This window comes from Pangasianodon hypophthalmus, chromosome 9 (genome assembly GCF_027358585.1).
Source record: "Pangasianodon hypophthalmus isolate fPanHyp1 chromosome 9, fPanHyp1.pri, whole genome shotgun sequence".
Taxonomy (NCBI): domain Eukaryota; kingdom Metazoa; phylum Chordata; class Actinopteri; order Siluriformes; family Pangasiidae; genus Pangasianodon; species Pangasianodon hypophthalmus.
The window spans coordinates 17,381,617-17,403,178 of record NC_069718.1 but is presented as its reverse complement, the minus strand read 5'-3'; the positions used below and the strand labels follow the sequence as shown (position 1 = coordinate 17,403,178).

The window sequence follows — 21,562 nt, the reverse complement described above, 5'->3', positions numbered from 1 at the left end:
AAAAGGAATTTTGAATAAAAGTAGAAATAAGTGTAGGGTGGCACGGTGGCACAGCGGGTAGTGTTGCTGCCTCACAGCTTCAGGGACTTCAGTTTGAGCCTGAGCTCCGGTTACAGTCTGCGTGGTGTTTCTGCGCATGTTCTCCCATGTACCTGTGGGTTTCTTCTGGTTTCCTCACACCTCCCAAAAAAACATGCTGGTAGTTTGGCCAGTCTAAATTGCCACTAAGTGTAAATGAACACATGTACATGGCACCTTGTGATGGTCTGAATGTATTCCCATCTAGCACACAGTATTTAACTAAATATTCATTAATAGTCAAAAACCTGACTAAATTAAAAGTAGAAGCATGGAGCCAAAGATCTACCTGAGTGAAAGTGTCTACATTTAAACTCAAGTATTCAAGAGTAAAAATAATTATTTTTAACCAGTAAGAAAAATAACAATTCAAATTTTTGTATGTTTATTCTGTGCTATCTGTTTGCAGCATTTGAGATTTCTGACAAGTCCTTTAAAGGAAAAATGAAAGTGCAATTAGTAAAAAGTTGTTAAAAAATTTTTTCTTTGTAAATTTATTTGAGTACAAGTAACAGTACTAAATATTCACTAATACTGGAATAACATAAAAATCTTCCAAACCAGTACTTGCTGTAAGAAAGCAGAATTAGTGTTCTCCACCCCTGGTTCCTGGGATTGGCTGTGGATGTATCTCAACCCTGACCAGGATAAAGTGCTTACTGAAGATGAATGAGTAGAAATGTTTTTGACATTCGTTTAGTTATGATATAATACTGATAAGCTTGTGGTTTCAGATAGAGAGTCAGAGAACACCAAACACACTTCAACTGACTCGAGCACATTAGTAATGTAAACTGGATGATAAAATACTAATGCAACCTAAATGCTTAGCAAACACAGAACTTTCCCCTAACGTTAGCATATGGCTCCTGTTTTTTTTTTTTAAATATAAATAATAAGGTGCTAGGAACGTTCTCTATAGGTTCTTTTTTTTTTTTTTGTAACCAAAAACTAACGTTCCCAGAACGTTGCAGGGAGGTTTTTTTTTGTAACAACCTAAAGAGAACCTATACAGAACGTTCTCTAATGGTTATTTTTAGGTTTTATTTTTATAACTAAAACCTAAACTTCCCAGAACATTCTAGGAACCAAAAATTGTTAGCTGGGTGGAGAGAAAACGGAACAGGAGCTTGTGCGGAACCATAACTACGTTCGTTGTTCCTACACGGTCACTTTTTCCTGTTGCACTGTTTGTACCGGTCGAAAACATCCACCTGCGTATATAGCTCACTACATAAGATGTAGAAACCGTTATTTTATATTTCACTTGTGTATGGAGGAAGGAGCTACTTTTGAGTCGATATTAACACTGTGTTTGTGTCCACGGGCATGGAGTTGAAGTGGTAAGATAACTGAGCTAGTTAGCTAATGATTTTATGCTGATTATACTGAATATTAAGTCTCGGGTCAGGCTAGTCTCACCCGGACACGCAGCTAGACACACAGAAGACAGTAGTTTTGCTTGTTTTAAACGGAAAGACTGCCTGTCAGAGTTAGACTGTGCTGGTCAGTTGTTGTGACTAATGCAGCTCTCTGCACAGGGATCAGGCTCCTGTCACAGACCCGGGCCCCTTTTCCAAAGATGTTTTTGATAAATTCTCTCTGGCGCCCACCATAAAAGAGCTCTGGGCCATGTTACAAAGGTAAAGTCACTCTGTCATTTTACAATAGTTTCCAGAAAATTCGTATGTCCTTGCCATGTTTAATACTGTGAAGTAAAAAAAGGGTTCACCACTGTCGACATGTAATTAAACTGTAATATAGCACAGCACTGTTTAATACAGTGGCTCTCAAAGTGTGGGGCACACAGGTACTGGGGGGTGGGGTCAAAAAAATAAAATAAAAAAATCAATAAAAAACCAGAAAACAGCCAATGAACGTAGCATGGAAGATGGATTGGTTTGTGAAAGAGAAGAGAAAAGCCATAGATGAGGTCACACACACATCCCAGTCAGGTGCTGGTCATTCAGAAGCTGTATGCAGAAAATCTGATGAGGCCTGTCTTGCCTCTCTCCCTGCTGTTTGATGCTGTGCAACACGATTCACAATTTTGTACGAAGCCAGTTGCGCTTTCCTTGTTGCTGAAGTGACTTTTACAGAATGACAATGCTGCCCACAATATTGATCAAGTCTTCTTTTAAAAAACTCAAGTGGCTTTTGAACATAATTCGGATGTATCTTCTTCATTTGATGGGTTTCATGCTGTCCGCTGCTTGCGTTTTAAGACAGAGGACACACACACAGGTCTGTCCTCCTCACCAACCACATTCACAGTGAAGCCGAGAGCAAGATATTCCTCTATATAGACTATACTGTTTTTCAATTCCCTCTCCCCTTCTCGTGCCAAGCACTTCTGCCACTGTAAAGAGGTGCATCCTAAGATTTATTGGGGACGATATCTGACTTCATCATTTGGCATATGCAGTTTTACGCAGGCAACATGTTTTTACGGACTGCAGGACAGCAATCAGTGGCTCATCAGTCAGTTTAGATTACACCATGCCACTTTAAATGATTTCTGCCAACAACTAACCCTACTTTAGGAGAAGCCAAAAAAAAACACATGCATTCATATGCCCCACACTGCAATACATTACATTTCTGAATACAGCAGTGGATTTTCACACAATACCAGGTCTTCCAAATGTAAGTGGGGCAACAGATTGCACACATGTAGCTGTAAATTCAAAGGGCTACTCAGCTGAGCTTCTTAAATGTTGCTTTCTAGTGGCCAGGTAACACCCACGATTCTTTCATTGCGTAGAAGAGCACAGTGGAACTTTGACTTCAGCAAGCTGGCATTAGATGTGGAGAACTTATTTTAATTCTTATTTATTGCTTGGACAAACCATTCATAAACGTCCCAAATAAAACCTTTTATATAATAAAGCATCATCTTAGATCTTTTGAAATGCTCTATGTCATCAGCAAGAATCAGTACAACAAATAGACTTATGGGCTTTTTAAAGGGACGTCGTTTACCATATATGGTGATTGGGGGTGTTTCTTTATGAAAAGAAATGAGGCTGTGCATGAGCAGAGCAATTTAGAATGGGTGGGATTTTTCAACATCCATTGTATACAGCTGTGCGTACGCTTGTATGATAAATGCTGATTTTCCTGTACGAACTGGAGGTTCTTACGCACAGAATTAGAACTTGTTCTACACACACTTTGGTCTTGCGTACACTCTTGGTCTTGCGCTCTGGTTCTAGCTTTCCCTAGTGGGTGTTCCTCTGGGTAGTGATGTTGGTCCTCAGCTATTGCTTATTCACATGCTGCCTCTTTGGAAGGTGTCTAAAGACAGCATGTTGCCATTTTGTTGCTATGCTGATGACACTAAATGATCCAGAATATCCTGAGGCTGAACTAATTTCTTCCCCAGCCACCTTTAATCATGTCAATAATCTTTTCCTGTACATTCCTTGAATTTCCCTGAATAGTTTTATTTACCTCCATCCCAAGTTAACAATCTTGGCATCACTTTAGATTCAGCTTTTTTCTTTGATCATGACATCAGCATGACATCACATGACTCCAGATTTTAACCACCCGAAGCCAGTCTTTGTCAGGTTCTTCCATATTCTGCAGCAGAAACCATCAATCATTTGTCAAACTCCTCAGACTGAGTGTTGCAGTAGTATTGCTTGGAGGGGCTGAATATGCTACAACATGTTAAGAATTCTGTGGCCAAATGTGATCACTGGTATTTCCCATGAGCATGATACCCCCACCCTTAAACATTTACACTGGCTTCCGGTCCTGTGCCTTGCTCTACACTCTGATTCATACATTATAGGCGTGTCAGTATGACAGACCCCTGACTGGAACGCTCTGCTTTAGCTTCTATGTTTACACCTCCTTGTCCACACAGTGCAAGATAGACATTTTAATATGACTACATAATCTTAAAGAAAGGCTGTTAAAGGACATATTCAAGTTATAATAGGATCTAACTTGTTTTGTGCATGTTCCGCAACATTAATTGTAACTATAAAAGGATAAAATTTAAAAAATGTAATAATTAGCAAACTGCTATGGTATAAGAGGAATAAAACACTTTGGGACATGCTGTTGTTGAAAAAAAAATCACTTCACACCAGGCCACATCACAACACCCTATTGTTAATTATTTTCCTATAACAGCACACCTCATGTTTTATTCGTTACATGTTACTTTATTAAAATTATGGTTTATTAATGTTCAAGTTCATAATTTGTTAATGTCACCTAATTCATATAATAATAATAATAATAATAATTTCTCTATGTGTTGCTTCCACTTGTACAGATCTAGCCCAATCATGCTTTTTATTGCTTATATATTATTTACTTTCTTACCGTCGTATTTTTGCCTTTCTTTACATACAGGTGTATTGGATTTAAAAAAAAATTCTGCTATGTTTTCATTGTGCAGTTTTGGGGTAACTAAAGGTTCTGTTGTTTTTGTTTTTGTTGTCATTAAATAAGACTTATGAATGCTTCTTTATAAATACATTCATCATGTAATGCTTTACTTTTAAAGCCCAGATGAAAAAGCTGATGTGAAAAAAGACACAAAGGTAAATCCAGCTGCTCACGCCTCACAATCCAGTCGTGCCAAAAGTAACAAAACCACGCCACAGACCAACATCAAACATGGCCACGGAACTTCAGACTGCAGAGAAGCTCTTCCTGAATGTAAGAATAAAGTTGCTGAGACTATGGAAGAGATATGCTTCCCTACACCGAAAGTGCCCTACCCCTGCTTCTCCTCTCTCAGCCGCAAAGAAAGAGTGATGCATATATACTCCATTAAGAACAACAAGCAGGACAAAGCTCCACAGGTAAACTCAGTGTCGTCATCATCCTGCTTCAAAACTGAGCTGTGAAGAATGCTTAAAAGCCTAGAAACATTCTTTCAACTTTATTATATTTTTTAATCAGAATTTAATAGAGAAGGTGAAGAAAGAGGTGGCAGAGTTTATGAAGTACCTGCAAGATGTCTCTAAAGTGTGCGCTGATGATTATAACTTCATGCCCACGGGAGCTACTCACTATTCAGAGGTACAGCACTATTCCTCAGAGTGTTACAAATTCTGCATGCCCTGAAGCAGTGTCTCTTCTACTTGTCTTTGCATTGCATCTCACGGTCATTTAAATGAAACCGACTTTTTATACTTTGATTTTCTCTTGGGGTTAACAGGAGTATTTTAAACATTGCTTGGACCACATGAGGAACTACCCACAGGTTTACAGTATTCAAGAAATCACCAGTTTAACAGGGGGGAAATTTGTCCCCGACATTTCGCTCAACTTTGAGAAACGGCTGCTTGCAATGGTAAGATACCTTTTGTAATTTATCATAACGTCACTTGATGTCTTATCACCATTCTCGAAAAACATGTATCATGATATAAACAGTAGGTTTGCTCACAAACTGACGTTTTAATAGTATATATTGTAGTATATAATGACATTTTTTAGAATTTTATAGAATTCTAACATCAATCAGGTGGCTCCAATCCATTTGTAATTATTGTTATTATTATTGTAATTACTATTATTTTATTTAATTATAAAAAGATATTAAGATATCCATACATCAGTTATCACAGTACTGATATTATATCATCATATCGTCCAGTCCTAATTTGATGGTGTGTATTGATAACTCCTTTGCCTTCTTTTTAGGGCACCATAGACATGGTAGAAAAACAAATGCTGCCAGAAAACACACAACTTGCAATGGATTATGAGTCCATTTCAGCTGTGAATCCTCCAGTTAAAAAGGCCACTCGTTTCCACACAGTAAGTGATGAGGCTTTAACCCATTTGTGCACTGAATACAGTGGTGCAGTGGATAGCGTTGTAGCTTCACAGCTCCAGGGTCCCTTTTCAGTCCTGAGCTCAGGTTACTGTCTGTGCGGAGTTTCTATCCACAATCTACCACGACCTTGAGCATGATAAAGAGGTTACTTTGATAACAATTAGGAAATAAAGAGATTTCTGGAATTAAACTTTTTCTTCTTAATTCAGTTTTTTAAAGAAACATTTTAAAAAAAGAATGTTTTTAAACAGTGTTAAAAGGATAGGAACTTTACTCAGGTCATTTTGACAGAATAATAGTGAATCATACTGAGGAGAAAACAAATGTGTTGAATTTGGAAAATGGTTATTTTAGTTTCTGTCACATAGCCTTCATATCTTGTTTGTACTTGTATGTGTGAACACACACGTCCAATCAAGAGTATCTTTTAACAGGTGTATTATTTCCATAAGTTTTGTTTACATTGCTAATATTTTATATGAAACTAAGATTTATTCGTTAAATAAATGTTACATTTGTATTTCTATATTAATCAAAAAGAGATGTCTGGGGTTAATTACACTCTGCAGTCAGTGGATGGACTCAACTGATTTGGTGAAATAGCCACTAGAGGGTGCTATTAAATCTGTTTACGATTAGGCTGCTTGTGGCGATTGTAGTTCTTTCACAGAAAATGGGGACCGTCCTGTTCAACTCTCTGTTTTTGTTTTGCAGCCTATCAGCAGTGACACAAATGCAGAGAAGCTCAGTGCTACATATGAGCCACATGTGTGTCTAGCGAAAGAGGCCTTCCTTCAGCTGCTGAACAACAGTGTTGGGTTTACTGAGGCATGGGAACTGCCGGTCTGTGTGAAAGCAAACCCTGCAAAAGGTACAAAGTTACTCATCATCCCTCATCAGATTCCAATTCAGAATCAGCTTATCACCCTTGTCAAACTGTAAGGTTACGATTGGAAGAGAAACGATATACTAGATCTTAGCTAAGCTACAAAAGGCATCTTCTACTAGCACACCATTAAATAAATGAACACAACCTGAATGTTGGAACATAAGCCCTGATTTGGAACTAGTTGGACCTAATGTGTAAGATGATTGCTGTACAGGTAGCACTCAGAGTAAAACGGTGTACATCGACCCCCCTCTGCTGAAGACAGAGATGACATGGAGAGAGAGAAATCACCTCTTTCTTGAGGAGAGTGTAAAACTGGCATACAAGAAGACAGGCTCAAACCCTCTGTTTTTCCTCACATCAGAGGACTACTGCAATAGGACTGACTTCGCCACAGCAGTAAGTGCTCACTTCAGAGGAAAATGTCAACGCTTTTCAATCCTCAGCCACTGTTTTAGAACCCAGTGAGCACACAGATCTACTATTTTGATTAATCTGGGTTTTTTTGTGTGTGTTCTATGTTCTTTATGTTGTTTAGGAGGCGAGCAGTAGACCAGTTGTTTCATTTGACAGCACTGATATAGATTTTGAAGCAGATTTGACCGACTTGGAGTCATTTGGGGAGTCTTGTCAACTGAAAAAGAAAGTCAAGGACAATGATTCGAAAAATCAAGCACCCTCTAAAAGTGAAACACTGGGATTATCAAAACCTAAAGTAGAATTAGATAAAGGCAAAACCTCACACAAATTACCTGAAGAAGCTTCCCCACCTAAAGACATTATATCAGCACTTTCTACACCAGCAAAGGAAGAAGCGCAAGATGAAACAGCCAGGGCGAGTGTAGAGGACAGCTCAGTGGATGAGAGTGCTGAGACTACTTTGAATTCTGTATCTGAAGAGGATCCTTTGAGCTCTACTGTAGAAGAGACCGCAGAATGTACACCAACCAAGCGACTAAGGCATTCCTCTGTAAACACAGATTCTGATGAGGAACGCCTCATTATTGATGACCCAAGCTCCCCACTGAGCAGCGTAGCAAGTAAGAAGAACCAGGTGACACCAGCAGCTCCGGAGAACTTCACTGACCCCAACACATCCTCTGTGAGTGAGCTGAATGTGCTCCTAAGTCCCAGCAGCTCTGCTAAAGGAGCTAAGAAAGGAGCCAAGAGACCCAGAGTCTCGGCGGATTGCGACCAGCTAGGGCACATTTTGCGAATGCAAAATGCCATGCTGAAATCCACGACGGCTAAAAGCCAAGAACCTCCAAAAGCACCAGCTGCAGACTGTCGTCCACCAGAACCAAAACCCAACCACCAAACTGTGTCTCTGGTCAAACCTAGTGTGTCCTCGTACCTGGACTTGGAACACAGAGAAGGGCTGCAGAATGAGCCTGCTGCTCCTGCCACCTCTCAGCCCACAGCACAAAGAAAAAGTTAGTATTCATTTTTTTTTTTCTTTGGCGGATGGCTGTATAGTTAAAGTGGATAGACTGTTTTTCTGTGCCTCTTGAGAGCTTCATAATTACTAGTGAGAAATTGAATTGCATCATTATATCTATGTGATATGTGATATACCTATGAAATCATGAAGCTCGTCACCTAATAATCAGTGAGTGTCACTAACAATACAGTCGTTATGCAGTGCCTGGAGTTACCAGATTAGTGGTCACCTCAAGTATGAAGTGTGTTGGAGTTCTGGGCTTTGAGAGTCGGTATTGAAGTGTGTGTGTGTGTGTGTGTGTGTGGCTGTGGCAGGGCTGCTGAGAGAGGATCTGCTGGTGAGTGCCGAGGATGAGGAGGACTATGAAGCTCCTGAGGAGGGCAGTGTACTGTATAAACTCTACAGCCTGCTAGATGTGCTGCTGATGGTGCGCAGCACTGTGTCCATTGCTCATCCCAGACATGACCAAGAAACTTTCAGGGTGAGTGGGGAAATTCCGAGAAGCTCATAAATAAAATTTGTGGGTATATCCTGAACCAAAACAACAATCCAGTCATTTAGAAAGAGCCAAAAGCAAGTTTTGTTATGACCCTCTCAGTCAGAACTGATTTGAAGCAGGCAGAGTATGACATCTGGCAGGGTTGTAACAGATATGTATGGCGACCTAGGAAAACCCTTCACCTGGTCATATTTTGACATTTTCTACTATATAGCTATGAAAACTACAGGTTTTACTGAACTGCAATGTGTTTCCCTTTTGCATGTTTTTCAGACAGCAGTCAAGTTCTAGCATTTTAAAAGGAAAAAGGAGAAAATCACATTTAAGTATTTACACTGAAAAATGCCTCTTTTACCTCCACATTTATAACCTAATCTACTAATGGAAAAACATTACTGCCAAATTTTAATGCATTACAAGAGGAAATGAGCTTTGATTATCAGCATCATCTACATCAGTCTCTGTCTCATCACCAGAGCTAAAAGTCACTCATAGTATTTGACAAACAGGAGCCTCATAATTTCTTCACTCGTCTGGTCTCTGTTCACGCTAACATCGCTGGGAAAATAATCGTAAATTCAGTCAGACTTCAGAAATTCAGTCACTTCTGTTTGGTTGACCAGATTTCTGGTTATTAATGTTTGACAGTGAAGGTTCATCGCAGACAGTTTAAAAGTCGGTATCTGATTACAAACTGAATAGAACAGGCTTATGTATTACACTCTGGCATATAACTATCCAATAACTTGATCAAAAGCACTCTCAGCTAGCAAGATTTTACTGCATTTACTGCTGTGTATGTTAAACTAGCTCCTTACCCAACATTATCTTTTCAGGCAGACAGCAAAGCAAGGTTGGAAAGTAACCTAAATAAAAACATTCCCATGCCATTTGGGTTAAATATATTTATGATTTCTTAAATGGCAAAATATATTTAACTTAGATGGCAAAGTATATTACTAGTGCTCAGTTTTGTACAAAATTTGATTTTTCATCTTTTTGGGCTGTTTTCCAAAAGAGCCATCCCGTGGGTTTTTCTGGGCTGCCTGTTCAGAGGGTATGAATGAGGTTTGAGGCAGATATTAAGGGAAGATTGGACATTTGTTACATGTGATAATGATGGAACAGCTGTGAAACCTAACAATGTAAATATCTTCTTAGTATAAAATACATTTCAAACAAAGATCCAGCAAACATCAGCTGGTATGTGTTCTCAGATTTCATTTTCCACTTCAGCAATTTACTTGAGCTAAACTGCAACTTTATTTGCCCCGAGCAACTTGGATGGAATTGTACAACATGACAACTTGTAAGTTGATGACTGAGTTACACTGTATGGCCAAAAGTTTGTGGACACCTGACCATCACAACCATATGTACTTGTTGAACATCCATTTCAGATTTAGTTCCCCTTTGCTGTTATAATAACCTCCACTCTTCTGGGAAGGTTTTCCACTAGATTTTGGAGTGTGGCTGTGGGGATTTGTGCTCATTCAGCCACAAGAGCATTAGTGAGGTCAGGCACTGATGTTAGGCAAGGATGCCTGGGGCGTGGTCTGCATTCCAGTTCTTCTCAAAGGTGTTGAGTGGGGTTGAGGTCAGGTCTCTGTGCCGGTGACTCTAGTTCTTCCACTCCAACTTTGGCAAACCATGTCTTCATGGACCTCCCATTTTGCACAGAGGCATTGTCATGCTGGAACAGGTTTGGGCCCCTTAGTTCTAGTTCCAAGGGAAATTGTAATGCTACACCATACAAAGACATCCTCTACAATTGTGTGCTTCTAACTTTGGAAGAAATGGAACATTGTTTTCTGTGAATATTTGTATTAACACTGGACAGCAGTGAAGTTATGGGATAGCTTAAGTGTCCATCAAAAAAAAAAAAAACAACAACAGATTTTTGGGGAACTTGAAATATTTTTGCCATTTTAAACTTGCTGATTTTAAAGCCAGATCCTGGTATTAGGTCATAGCATAATTGTCTATTTGCACATTGTGGTGTTTGCTGTCACTAGGACACACACAAGATTACTTTATTATGGGTATAATTAGTACAGGAATAACTATTGATGTAGTATGCAGCTCTGTAGCTTGTATTGGAATTGTATTAGTGTTTTATGTAATCTACCCTACCTTACCCTGTGGAGCCAAAAATAGGAAATTAGCACAGTTTGGCTATTCCCCTGTTCTAACGTACCTATTAAACATGGTATTTAGCTGGAAAGTGGAATCGGGTGACTATGAGCATGAAAGTCCAAAGGGTGGAGGTTGTGCACCCCCTGGGTCTAGCCTAACCTTATAGCTCAACCACTACTTTTTTTGCTAGGTCTGATCAATGTGTCTGATTATGTGTGTGACATAAATGAACAGGAGAGTGTGCCATCACTGATCTGTGTATAGATTAACAGTGCAATCTGTGTTGGTACAGGCGGTCCCTGTGCATGTGCTGCCCAAGCTGGAGTACCAGCTGTGTTACGGAGCCGAGTGTCTGACCCATGCTGAGGCCTGCCAACTGTGGGCTGAGCAGCAGCTTCACTCCAGCACGGTATCTTTCATAGGTAAGATGTTCACACAGCTTCAGCCAGGCTGTATATTTGACTAGGGCTTCTATGCATTTATCATCAGGTAATAATAGCTCGGTACTACTGAAAGCATGGCCTTGTAGTAATGACAGACTAATGACTCAGTAAGCCCTTTAGCTGGGGCTGGGTCTAGCAAAATAAACAATGTCGCCATTAAAGTGAACATACCATACATACAAGTCACTGTCTGATATTTTCCAAAGAAGTACTCAGAAATTTTGTTTATACCAGTTAATGCTGTAGAATTTACTACATATTATAATACAACATATTAAAATTAATACTGTACAAGCGTAGGTAAAGATTTCTGCCTAGAGTAGCTCCAGAAAGTGCAGAGTGTCTGAGTCAGTGCAAACAGGATGGGGTGGAGTCAGTGATTGGAGGAACCATCCCCCCACCCTCACCCCGCCATCTTGACCGCCTCCACATGCCTCACGCATGACGCACGTAACCTCTGTGACTGTTTAGAGCTGCTATTGCTATGGCAACTATTATTTTACAAAAAACGGCAAATTACTTGGTCAGCAAACTGTGCTGGCTTTCAGAAAGATAAGTAGTTTGTACTTTTTTCTAGTCCTGGATAAGAAACAGATTATAAATTCACGCTGGCTGGGTAGTTAGTCTAACAGTTAAAGCTCTATGCGTATAGACCACGGTATAGTTTAATATATAGAAGTAAACAGAATGAGGAATTTTGCAGTTTTGTTCTGAATGTTTTTGAATTGGCCCAACTGATTCACTACAGAAAGCATTGGCTAAATAAGTATGCAGTCCTAAAAGAATGCAAAGGGAGGCACGGTCTTATCCTCTCCTTTCAGTCAGACATTCCTTTAGCTTTGTTAAGGAATCTAGTCTTTTTACTGGGTTTAGGCCAGGATCTAGCTTGCTCAGTGACAAACTGCCCAGCCTTGGCCTTGCTTTCACACTGGCTTGATGTATTTCTCTGGCAAGGCTGTATGAGAATTTGTACCCTGGCATCAGAAGGTGTTTGTCTGTGCTTTTGTTTCGATGTGCTTAATCCTGACAAGTCTGACATTTGCTTTTTAGGGTAAACTAAATGTGTTGTAACAATGGATGGACCAGTTGATGAAAATGCATAACTGATTGATCTTTGGAAATACTGTAATAATATGTTTTTAGAATGTACTCTCATCGGTTCACTCACAGAGTAAACACAGATTGTATGTCATGTTTTATAAGCCAAATCCAAAATGTATTCACTACTAACCCTCCACAGAAGCGGAGTGGTTATGGGTGCTGCCTAGACGTGAATAAACTGCCTCACTGGAAAGCTTGTGTTGCTGATTGGGGTACTGGGTAAAAACTGGGTTGTCTTTTGAACACATATCCATGCACATAACTCTACAAATATTAAATATAGGTAAACTTTTATGAACATTGTCAATTATCCATGTCAATTGTTCATGGCCTTCAGACCCCAGTCTATAAAACGGACACTTTATCTTATAGTTCTATCCGTAATGAATAGCTCATGTTGGTGATTGCATTTATTCATCTCATAGGTGGGGTACACTGTTTATGAGCTCTCTGTGATAATGCACTCATACATTCTATTGGATGTTGGATCATTGGGAAGTTTCTCACAGTTCCTGAGCTCATGCAACATGTGGAGACGTGTCTTTTCTGTATACTCTGCTTCACAATAGCTCACATGGCCTTCAGAGTCAGATTGAGTGATGCAACATTCACTTTGTAGCAGCATGTCACTGCCTGACTGCCTAACCGTGCTCTTACACCACCACCTATCAAAAGTGAAATTAGCATATCAGGAAATCAGTATACCAGCAGAAGTGCCACCATAACAGTATTGCCTAAAAATCACCTATTACTGCGAAAACTGTGTTACAGTTCTATGTGTGTGTGTGTGTGTGTGTGTGTGTAGGTCGGATTAATGCACACACATCAAAGATTGTGCAGCTTCAAGAGCTCAAGCCTGACTGGATCCAGAGCACCTCCTGTGATTTCAAGTATACTCACTGCATGTCCTCATTTCCCTTTCTTTTCATTTACTAGGCTAGTCTCGGTATGTAAAGTCAGATATCACACAATTATAGATCATCGTTATTGCACACCTGATTGCATGCGTTAATGTTTAACTAGCTTAATAGTTTTGACTTCTCCCATCTGGATTTGTCTTTATAGATGTTATTCACATTACACATTACATTTACACATGCATTTTTGTTGAACTCTTTTAATCCTTTTTTGTCTTACAGACCAGCTAGGTGCTTGAACACTCTCCACCACATACTGAAAAAAGTCATGAGGTAAGACCTTTTCTCTAAGCTAGGGATTGATAGTTGTTGAAGCATTTCTACTCAGTTATTCCCAACATAACACTAGTTGGAAAATGAAGCCATATATTAAGCCAATATTATATTATATATATTATATTATATTATAATATATATTTTTAAATTTAGTGTTGTTGATAATTATGAATGGTAATATAGCTAAATTGTTTCAGCTCTCTACTGTAAACAGGATGGACTTTAATGTAGTTTGAAACATAATTAACCTCTTTTGAGGTATTCCTTTTATATTTCATAGCATGCTGCATGCTCTTGTACAAACATTTCTTCCCAACTCCCATCTCTTCTGTACCCCGTCCCAACCCCAGTTTTCACAAACTGAAAGAGTTTGGCAGAGTGTTTGGTTTGTGAACTCTTAGCTTCAGAGTGACATAGTGAATCAGGGAACCACACTGTCCAGCATAGATAAGGTCATTAGCCATACCTCACACACTCTCCTCTGAAGAATATAATGAAAGCTGATGCTACACTGTACCATGTTACAAATCTCACGTGTAGTTTGTGTGTTTGTACAGGAATGTTGTTACCATGTGAACAGGCTGTCACTTTTCTTGGCAGTTGTTTGACTTGGTGTTGCTTTGTGGCATTTGAAAAAGATGAAAAAGCCTATCTATTCTACACTTATCTGTGTGAACAGAGCTCTGACCTGAAACCACCTGCATGTGCACCTTTGCAGAATCAAAAACTCTACATGGCTCATCCATGTGTGATGAACAAAAAGAAATGCCAAGTTTGTATGCATGGGAGGAGCCAGCATTGATACATACGAGCCCAATTAAGAGGCATGTTTAAAAAAAAAAAAAAAAAAAAAAAAGACACAAACTTCAGTCTGACTGTCTCATTATGATTGCATGAACATGTACTGAGGACCACATATGATAGTGGCTCAAATGTTGCATTGTGGACACAATGTCATTTATTATGTCCTCTCTACTTTTAATTCCTAGGAATGCCCATATTCTTCTGCCTGTGTTTTGGCCCTCCTGGCTTTCCATTTTCCATTTGCCATTTCTTGTTTACAGTTGTGCCCTGTTGCAATTAGTTCCACATGTTCCTCATTCCAACCCTCCATGTTTAAGGTCTTTTTGAAAAGTTTTCCTGGTGCTCCTTGTGAATTATTTAATGTTTGTAAATTCTAAGCTGCATTTCCCACTGATTTTCCTAGTGATTTTCCTAGTTCCAAGTTCATAACGTCCAGTAGTTGTGTGAATTCTAAATTATTTAAGGTCGTTAAATAATTAAACAATATCAAATAAATGCTCTAAATCGTAATCTAAGGTTTTGCCAATGACTTGACATCACATATGCTAATATACGGTATGAGCTGATAATTGTGACTCATGGACATTGCATACAGTATAGTTTCTGTCTATAGAGCCTCTTCATAAGTGCAGTTTGATTCATCCACACCATTTGACATTTCAGCCCAAAACATTAAACCTCACTGGGCTTGACACATAGATTGTACTGTGTTCAGTTTTTGTCACTTTGATTCACTGGATACTGAATCCAACACATGATGACATGAGACCTCTGCTTCAAATACATGGTTTCAAACAGAATCAGAAGTTTTGAGGTGGTCTTGCTTGTTTTTTTTTTTTTGTTTTGTTTTTGTTTTTTTTCTTCAACCTTAAGGTTTGGGCTTAATCACAGTTCTAGGAATTGATTTAATAAAACTGTAAATGGATCCACACAGCTGTCCACAGTTCTTTATTATGTACATGGTATACCTCCTGATTTAGTTTTCTTCTTTTTTTTTTGAGTTTATTTTAAAATGTTCTAATTTGTCACGTTTTGATTTCGCAACTAGGTTTTTCTCACGAATTTGCACAACCTTCCTTTTATCATTTCATTGCCAGTCTAGCATGTCTTGCAAGTTGTGTTAAGGAATGTGTGAGTATGTTGTCATTCTTAACAGCCAGAATCTGGATGCAAACTGGGTTTGGCTGTTGTCATTGATTATTTCCCCCCCACAGTCACTTGACTGAGACTGATTTCATAAGCCAATACCCTGCAGCATTCCTTTCAGGCTTCATGGAAAACTCGCACTAAACCACAGCCTTCTCTTTCTCTGTGTTTGTCTCATCTGTTTCAGCTTACAAGAGGGGAGATATCTGTTGGGTCACAAATCTGGCGAGGCTTTTTTAACCATATTCAAAGCTAGTGATGGAACAAAGCCCACTCGCAGTGTCTGTGACCTCCAGGCTGTCCACTGTGGACCTCCTGTAATCCCAGAGGCCAAAATCCCCTGGGTTCCAGTGGATCCCTTCGTTCTTATGCCGTTTCACAAGAAATACTGTAGACCTCCATGCACCTTCCCTCCACGTCCACCCACACAGCCTAAGGTATAACCAGCAGCATAGTTCTTTCTGTTTTGAAAGAACAGGAATTAATCAGGATTTCTTGCTAACCTATGATTCTTTGATAAATTGGTTAGGAAACTGCTATGCGAGTATTTAATAGACCCTGGACAGTATACCAATAAAAACCAACATTTCTTTTTTAAAGGAAACCCCACTAAATAGTCTGTTCTGAACTGTGGCCATTGTCTCCCAACCCCTGCCAACTGAGAGCATGTAAATGCATGTCTATTTCTCTTACCAAATGGGCTGCATTGCCTCCCATTCCATTCACTTCTGGAGCGGGCTCGCTAATGTTTATTGATGATGTGACTCATGATGGTAGCAGCAGAATGCATTCAGAAGTCTATAGAAACATTCTGGCTGCCAATTTACAGAGAAATGCATCCAGTGTAATTGGGTGCATCTTCATCATGCAGTAAGACAATGACCCAAAACACACTGCCAACACAACAAAGGACTTAAGACTGGCCAAGTCAATCACCAGACCTTAACCCAATTGAGCATGTGCCTCCCATTCCATTCACATGCTCCAGAAATAACAGAAACTCAAACTAAAGCTCACTCTGTGAAGCTCATGTTGGGTGTACGTTGCTACAGGCCCAGAGATTAGCCCAGCACTATTAGCTTATAAATCTGGAGAGGGTAGCCTTAGGGGACAACATTTTGTTTCTTACTCTGTTAACATAATAATAATCTATGAAAATTACTACAAATCATGAAAAGTTTATTTAATACAGTCCCTTCTGTAGGCACTGGAATGACAAGGCCAACTCTTTTTTTTTTTTTTTTTTTTTTTTTTTTTGCTACACAGTGAAGACATTTGGGTTTGATATCAAAGATGAACATGAGACGATGGATCTGAATTTCCTGTTTTGTTTCCTCATATTTAAAATCTAGATGTGTTAACTTCTAGAACTTGTTTGAATATTTTGTTTGAACCCACCCATTTTTCACGTGATCAGAAATATTGGAACACGTGTTTTTGTTGCCCAGGTATGCCCTGTTAGCCTGATTGTTTAATCAAGTAATAGCTCTACTGTCTACTCTTCATTGGTTTGGGTCCTGGGTTTTGCCTGTGAAGACTGCATTTGTTGTTATAAAGGGATAAACCAATATGAAGACCAAAGAGCTGTCTATGGTAGAAGAGCAAGCCATTTTGAAGCTGAGAAAAGAGGGAAAATTGCACAAGCATTTGGCATAGCCAGTACAACAATTTGGAATGTCCTGGAAAAAAAAGAAATAAACCACTGGTGTACTCAAACCAGACATCGAACAGGTTGGCCTGAACAGGTTGACCACAAGATGCAAACCACTCATCAGCAGTAAGAATCAGAAGGCCAGACTGGAATTCAGAAAGAAATACAGAGATGAGCCACAAAAGTTCTGGAACCAAGATTAACCTCTACCAAAGTGACGCAAAGGCCAAAGTGTGAGGAAAGAAAGGATCTGCTCATGATGGTGGCAGTAGTGTCATGGCTTGGGCCTGCATGGCTGCTTCTGGAACAGAATCACTAATCTTTATTGATGATGTGACTCATGATGGTAGCAGCAGAATGCATTCAGAAGTCTACAGAAACATTCTGTCTGCCAATTTACAGAGAAATGCATCCTGTGTAACTGGGAGGAGCTTCATCAAGCAGCAAGATAATGACCCAAAACACACTGCCAACACCACAAAGGACTTTAGACTGGCCAAGTCAATCACCAGACCTTAACCCAATTAAGCCTGCATTTCACCTCCTGAAGAGGAGAGTGACAGGAAAAAAAATCCAAAACAAGCAACAACTGAAAGAAGGATTGTGTCATACAAGCCTGGAAAAGCATCACAAAAGAAGAATGCAACAATTTGGTGATGTCAGTGGTCCGCTGGCTTGATGCAACCAAATATTAAGTGTTATTTACTTTAAGACTATCTGTTCTATTACTTTTGCTCACCTAAAAATTGGTCTGACATCAAAGGTGCCATATTCTAAGTTGTTTAACACATCTAGATGTAACTATGAGGAAATGAAGGCTGAAATTCTAATCTATCATCTCATATTCATCTTTTGATCTCAAACCCAAATGTCTTCACTGTATAGGGAAGGGGAAAAAAAAAGAAAAAAAAAAAAAAAAAAGGAATTGGCCTTGCCGTTCCATTACTTTTGGAGGGAACCGTATAATAAAACAGTGTTCCCCAGAACATGTTCCATAGGCTGAGCTGCAGGCGATCCTTGTGATTAACAGTATGTCTGTCTCAGCTGAGCAAAGTGCTCATGATATGCTATACTTTAAACATAATAAAAGGGGAACTTTATGTAGGGTTATCATATTATTTTAATTATGGATACGTTCATTCAAATCATAATATGCTATTTTAGATTTATTACTTTTCTAGGAATCAAATAAGCCAGCATCAAGGTTTACAGTGTAGCTCTTGGGTTTAAAGAAAATCAGTCAAGCTCTGGGGTAAATTCAGTAACGTGAAAGTAGTATTTCTGTTCTATCAGAATTTAGTAGAGAATGTTTCTGAGTCCAAGCTTTCATGTCTTTAAACAGCCTTCAATTTTGCATGGCTGTGCTGCTGAATCTAGCCAAACTGATGAGTATAACTGTGTATCATCAGTTTAGAAGTGACTGTCCATGAATTGCATGCTGCAAGGGAGAAAAGGGAGAAAAATAGGAAACCTAAAACAGAACCTTGAGGGACGCAATATTGCACTTTTCAGGCTCTGATGAATCTCCATTAAAGCTATCAAATTAATGCTGCACTCAAGTCCAACAGTAGCTAAACAGAAACATGTCCACAAGCAGAGACAAGCAGTCGATCATTGATCACCTTAACCAGTATCAGTCCCAATGATGCCACAGCCTTCTGTGGCTGCGAGCAAAAATTGGTCATGCACTCAGGGTGGGAGGGATGGCATACTCTCTCACCTGTTGATCGCAACAACACTAGCCAATCACAGGCATCTGTGAGTATGTGGAAGAGGGTGGATAACGCTTTGCTAAGAGTGTGTTACGCTGCCCTGTGACGCTACATGACCAGCAGTTCAAAAAGTTGCAGCTGGCTAACTTAATGTCTCAGAGGAAGCTTGTGTTCACCTTCACCAGTTTTTAGCTGTCATGTGATAAAGGAGTGCTGGCTTGTGGGTGGGAATTGGCAGATGATGAAATTGGGGAGAAAATGAAGAAGAATTCTCTCCATAAATGTGGCATTTTAAGATTAGGCTTTTGCAAGAGCAAACTTGAAAAATTTTGGTGACATGGCCCAAGCTGAGTGAGGAAGTTATTATGTTTACTAAGAGGTCCTCAATCACTGCTAATATTTCCAGAATACTAAAGTACTATACTATAATCCTATTTCCAGACTAACCTGATAGTCGCAGTGCTGCTGAAGCAGTTTGACCCTTTATCTAGCTGAACATAAGCCCCAACAGGTTAGACAGGAATAAGCCGAACAGAAATGCACATAGATAAGAACAATTTACATAGAAGACAATAGAATAAATAAATAATTCATTTAAAGCTGAAAAAAGACGTATAGATCACTCATTTCGCTAAAACGAAGTTTAGTTTTCCACTGCAAAAGAACATACACAGCTAAAATTTAAGCTAATTGTGGCAGTGAGCTGAAATGAAAGCTAAGCAGACATCACTCTGACTGATTGAATTAGGAAACTGAATGTGCTGCTATAAGTGAGAACTGTGTGCTATGATTTTCTTGACTAGTTATCAGCTGACCATTTGTTATTCCCTCCTTAACCTTTAACTCTTTTCTTACACACACAATCCTTCAGGCAGGAGGGTGTAAAGGAGCAAGGCTGGGTAACAGCATGACTGCATCTGCACAAGGGTGGCAAGGCTCAGCAGGGACGCCGAGTCAAAAGCGGAAGAAAAAGAATAGAAAAAAAAAACAACAGACAAATAAAAACACATGTACAGAATGAAGAAGGCCATGCAAACTGAATAAATAAGCAGTGTGGACTAACATCTATTGCAGGTGAAGTTGTTTCAGTTGTTTTATTTTTTTTTTCTGATTACACCCACTTTATTCATGTTGGAGCATGAGGAGCTGGATTTGAGATAGGGTTAAAAGTAACTCCATGATAACTAATCATAACGTCTGCAAAGTGAAGAGTAAGTAGATACACCAGTAGATATTTTGTATTCCTGCATTTTCTAAAATGCCATTTTTTTTCTTTTCAATTTGTAATTAAATGCTATTTTTGCTACATCATATTTAAATTTGGGTGTGTTGGAAGTGCTTTCTATATATTTGGCAAAAAGCCCAAGACCTGTGTCATTTTGATTGTGAAACCTTTTTTTTTCAAAGAAAGTTTGTAAGTCATGTTTTGTTCTTTATTTTTTACTTGTAAAGTAACAATAAATTATAAATATTCATTATTAAATTTCCTTATTTCTTCTGCACAGTGATGTGTAGATTTTCTCTTCATGAACAATGGACCTCATATTTGAAGTTGTATACAAACAAATTTATTTGTAAATTGTTTGCAGGAGCATTTACACAAGAAATGTGGTTTCCAGGAAAACCCAGTTCATATCTTACAAGGACTCCTGAGTTTGTGCAAATTTGGGTATAATGAGACTCACTAATGTGAACACCTTACAGGCTCCAAATTGTGTAACTGGTGTGAGTTACTGCAAATTTCTATAAGGAATACACTGACAAGAATGAATAGATTATTTATTTCAATTATACACAAATTGAAAAAATACATAAATTGAACAATTTCTTGTTCATTTTATGAAATTCAGTTGTCAAATAAGACTAGCCATTAAATTAGGACAAAAGAAATGGTATACTATAAAAGGAAGGAGAGTATGTGTGTGCTTGTGGTAGACGACACGCTGCAGTGGCTGAGCTGCATTATTGGAAGAATTATTGCTTAGTGCTTAGGAGACACAGTTTCACTGTTTATTCATCACCTTGTAAGTTTCATGTGAGCCTTTTGCCTTTTATGGAGTTTTGTGGCCATCACGAAATATAAATGCTGTGTCTTGAATACACTTTATGGGTGATTGGCATTTTTTCAACATAAGCACGTAAGTACGAAGAAAATCAGCGTTATCAAAACTTTAGTAAGTCTGGAGTATTTAGTTCAGTGTGGCCTATGAAAACATTCATACACAACTTTACTAAAATATTGAGAAATAAGGTCAATTCAGGTACTTCAGGAACTGTAGGAGGAAAGCTAATGCCTAAAAAAACAAGCATAGAAAAATGCATGACTTCCTGGTGGATATTATTTAAATCAAATTGTGATGCTTTGTCCTCAGTGCTGATATGTGATGAAATGGCTGCAGTTTGCTTGCAGACTGTTATCTGATGTTTTCACATTCAGAAGCTAATGCTTAGTTTGAAACCTGTTATTACAAGACTTTTAGTTTTGCTCTCATGAGCTGTAATCAAACACTTAAGGTGTATTTTGGTCTCTAGGTGGGACACACGAACTTTAAACAAATATGGTATGATAGACACCTCCAGTTACCTTCAGTGAGAGTAGATTATTAATAAACTTCTGTGCATAGTATTAGTAGTAATCTCATCATTCTTGCTCAATATTT

General features: G+C 38.9%; 1 protein-coding gene across 3 annotated transcripts; it reads left to right on the top strand.

Annotated features, from left to right (window-relative positions):
• Nucleotides 1–1,235: 1,235 nt before the first annotated feature.
• Nucleotides 1,236–19,932, top strand: ice2 (interactor of little elongator complex ELL subunit 2). Of its 3 annotated transcripts, none has more exons than XM_026919801.3 (15): nucleotides 1,236–1,421; nucleotides 1,620–1,721; nucleotides 4,604–4,904; nucleotides 5,005–5,124; nucleotides 5,264–5,398; nucleotides 5,752–5,868; nucleotides 6,602–6,758; nucleotides 6,991–7,175; nucleotides 7,315–8,209; nucleotides 8,532–8,698; nucleotides 11,145–11,274; nucleotides 13,202–13,286; nucleotides 13,536–13,586; nucleotides 15,727–15,976; nucleotides 19,774–19,932. In XM_026919801.3, the coding sequence occupies exons 1-15, from the start codon at nucleotides 1,408–1,410 to the stop codon at nucleotides 19,921–19,923; spliced, it is 2,859 nt and encodes a 952-aa protein (XP_026775602.3). In that variant the 5' UTR covers nucleotides 1,236–1,407; the 3' UTR covers nucleotides 19,924–19,932. The 3 variants fall into 3 exon arrangements, with proteins under 3 accessions (XP_026775602.3, XP_034163482.2, XP_053092914.1); XM_034307591.2 differs by lacking the exon at nucleotides 1,236–1,421 and adding an exon at nucleotides 4,450–4,502; XM_053236939.1 differs by lacking the exon at nucleotides 1,236–1,421 and having other exon boundaries at nucleotides 4,609–4,904.
• The last annotated feature ends 1,630 nt before the right edge of the window (nucleotides 19,933–21,562 follow it).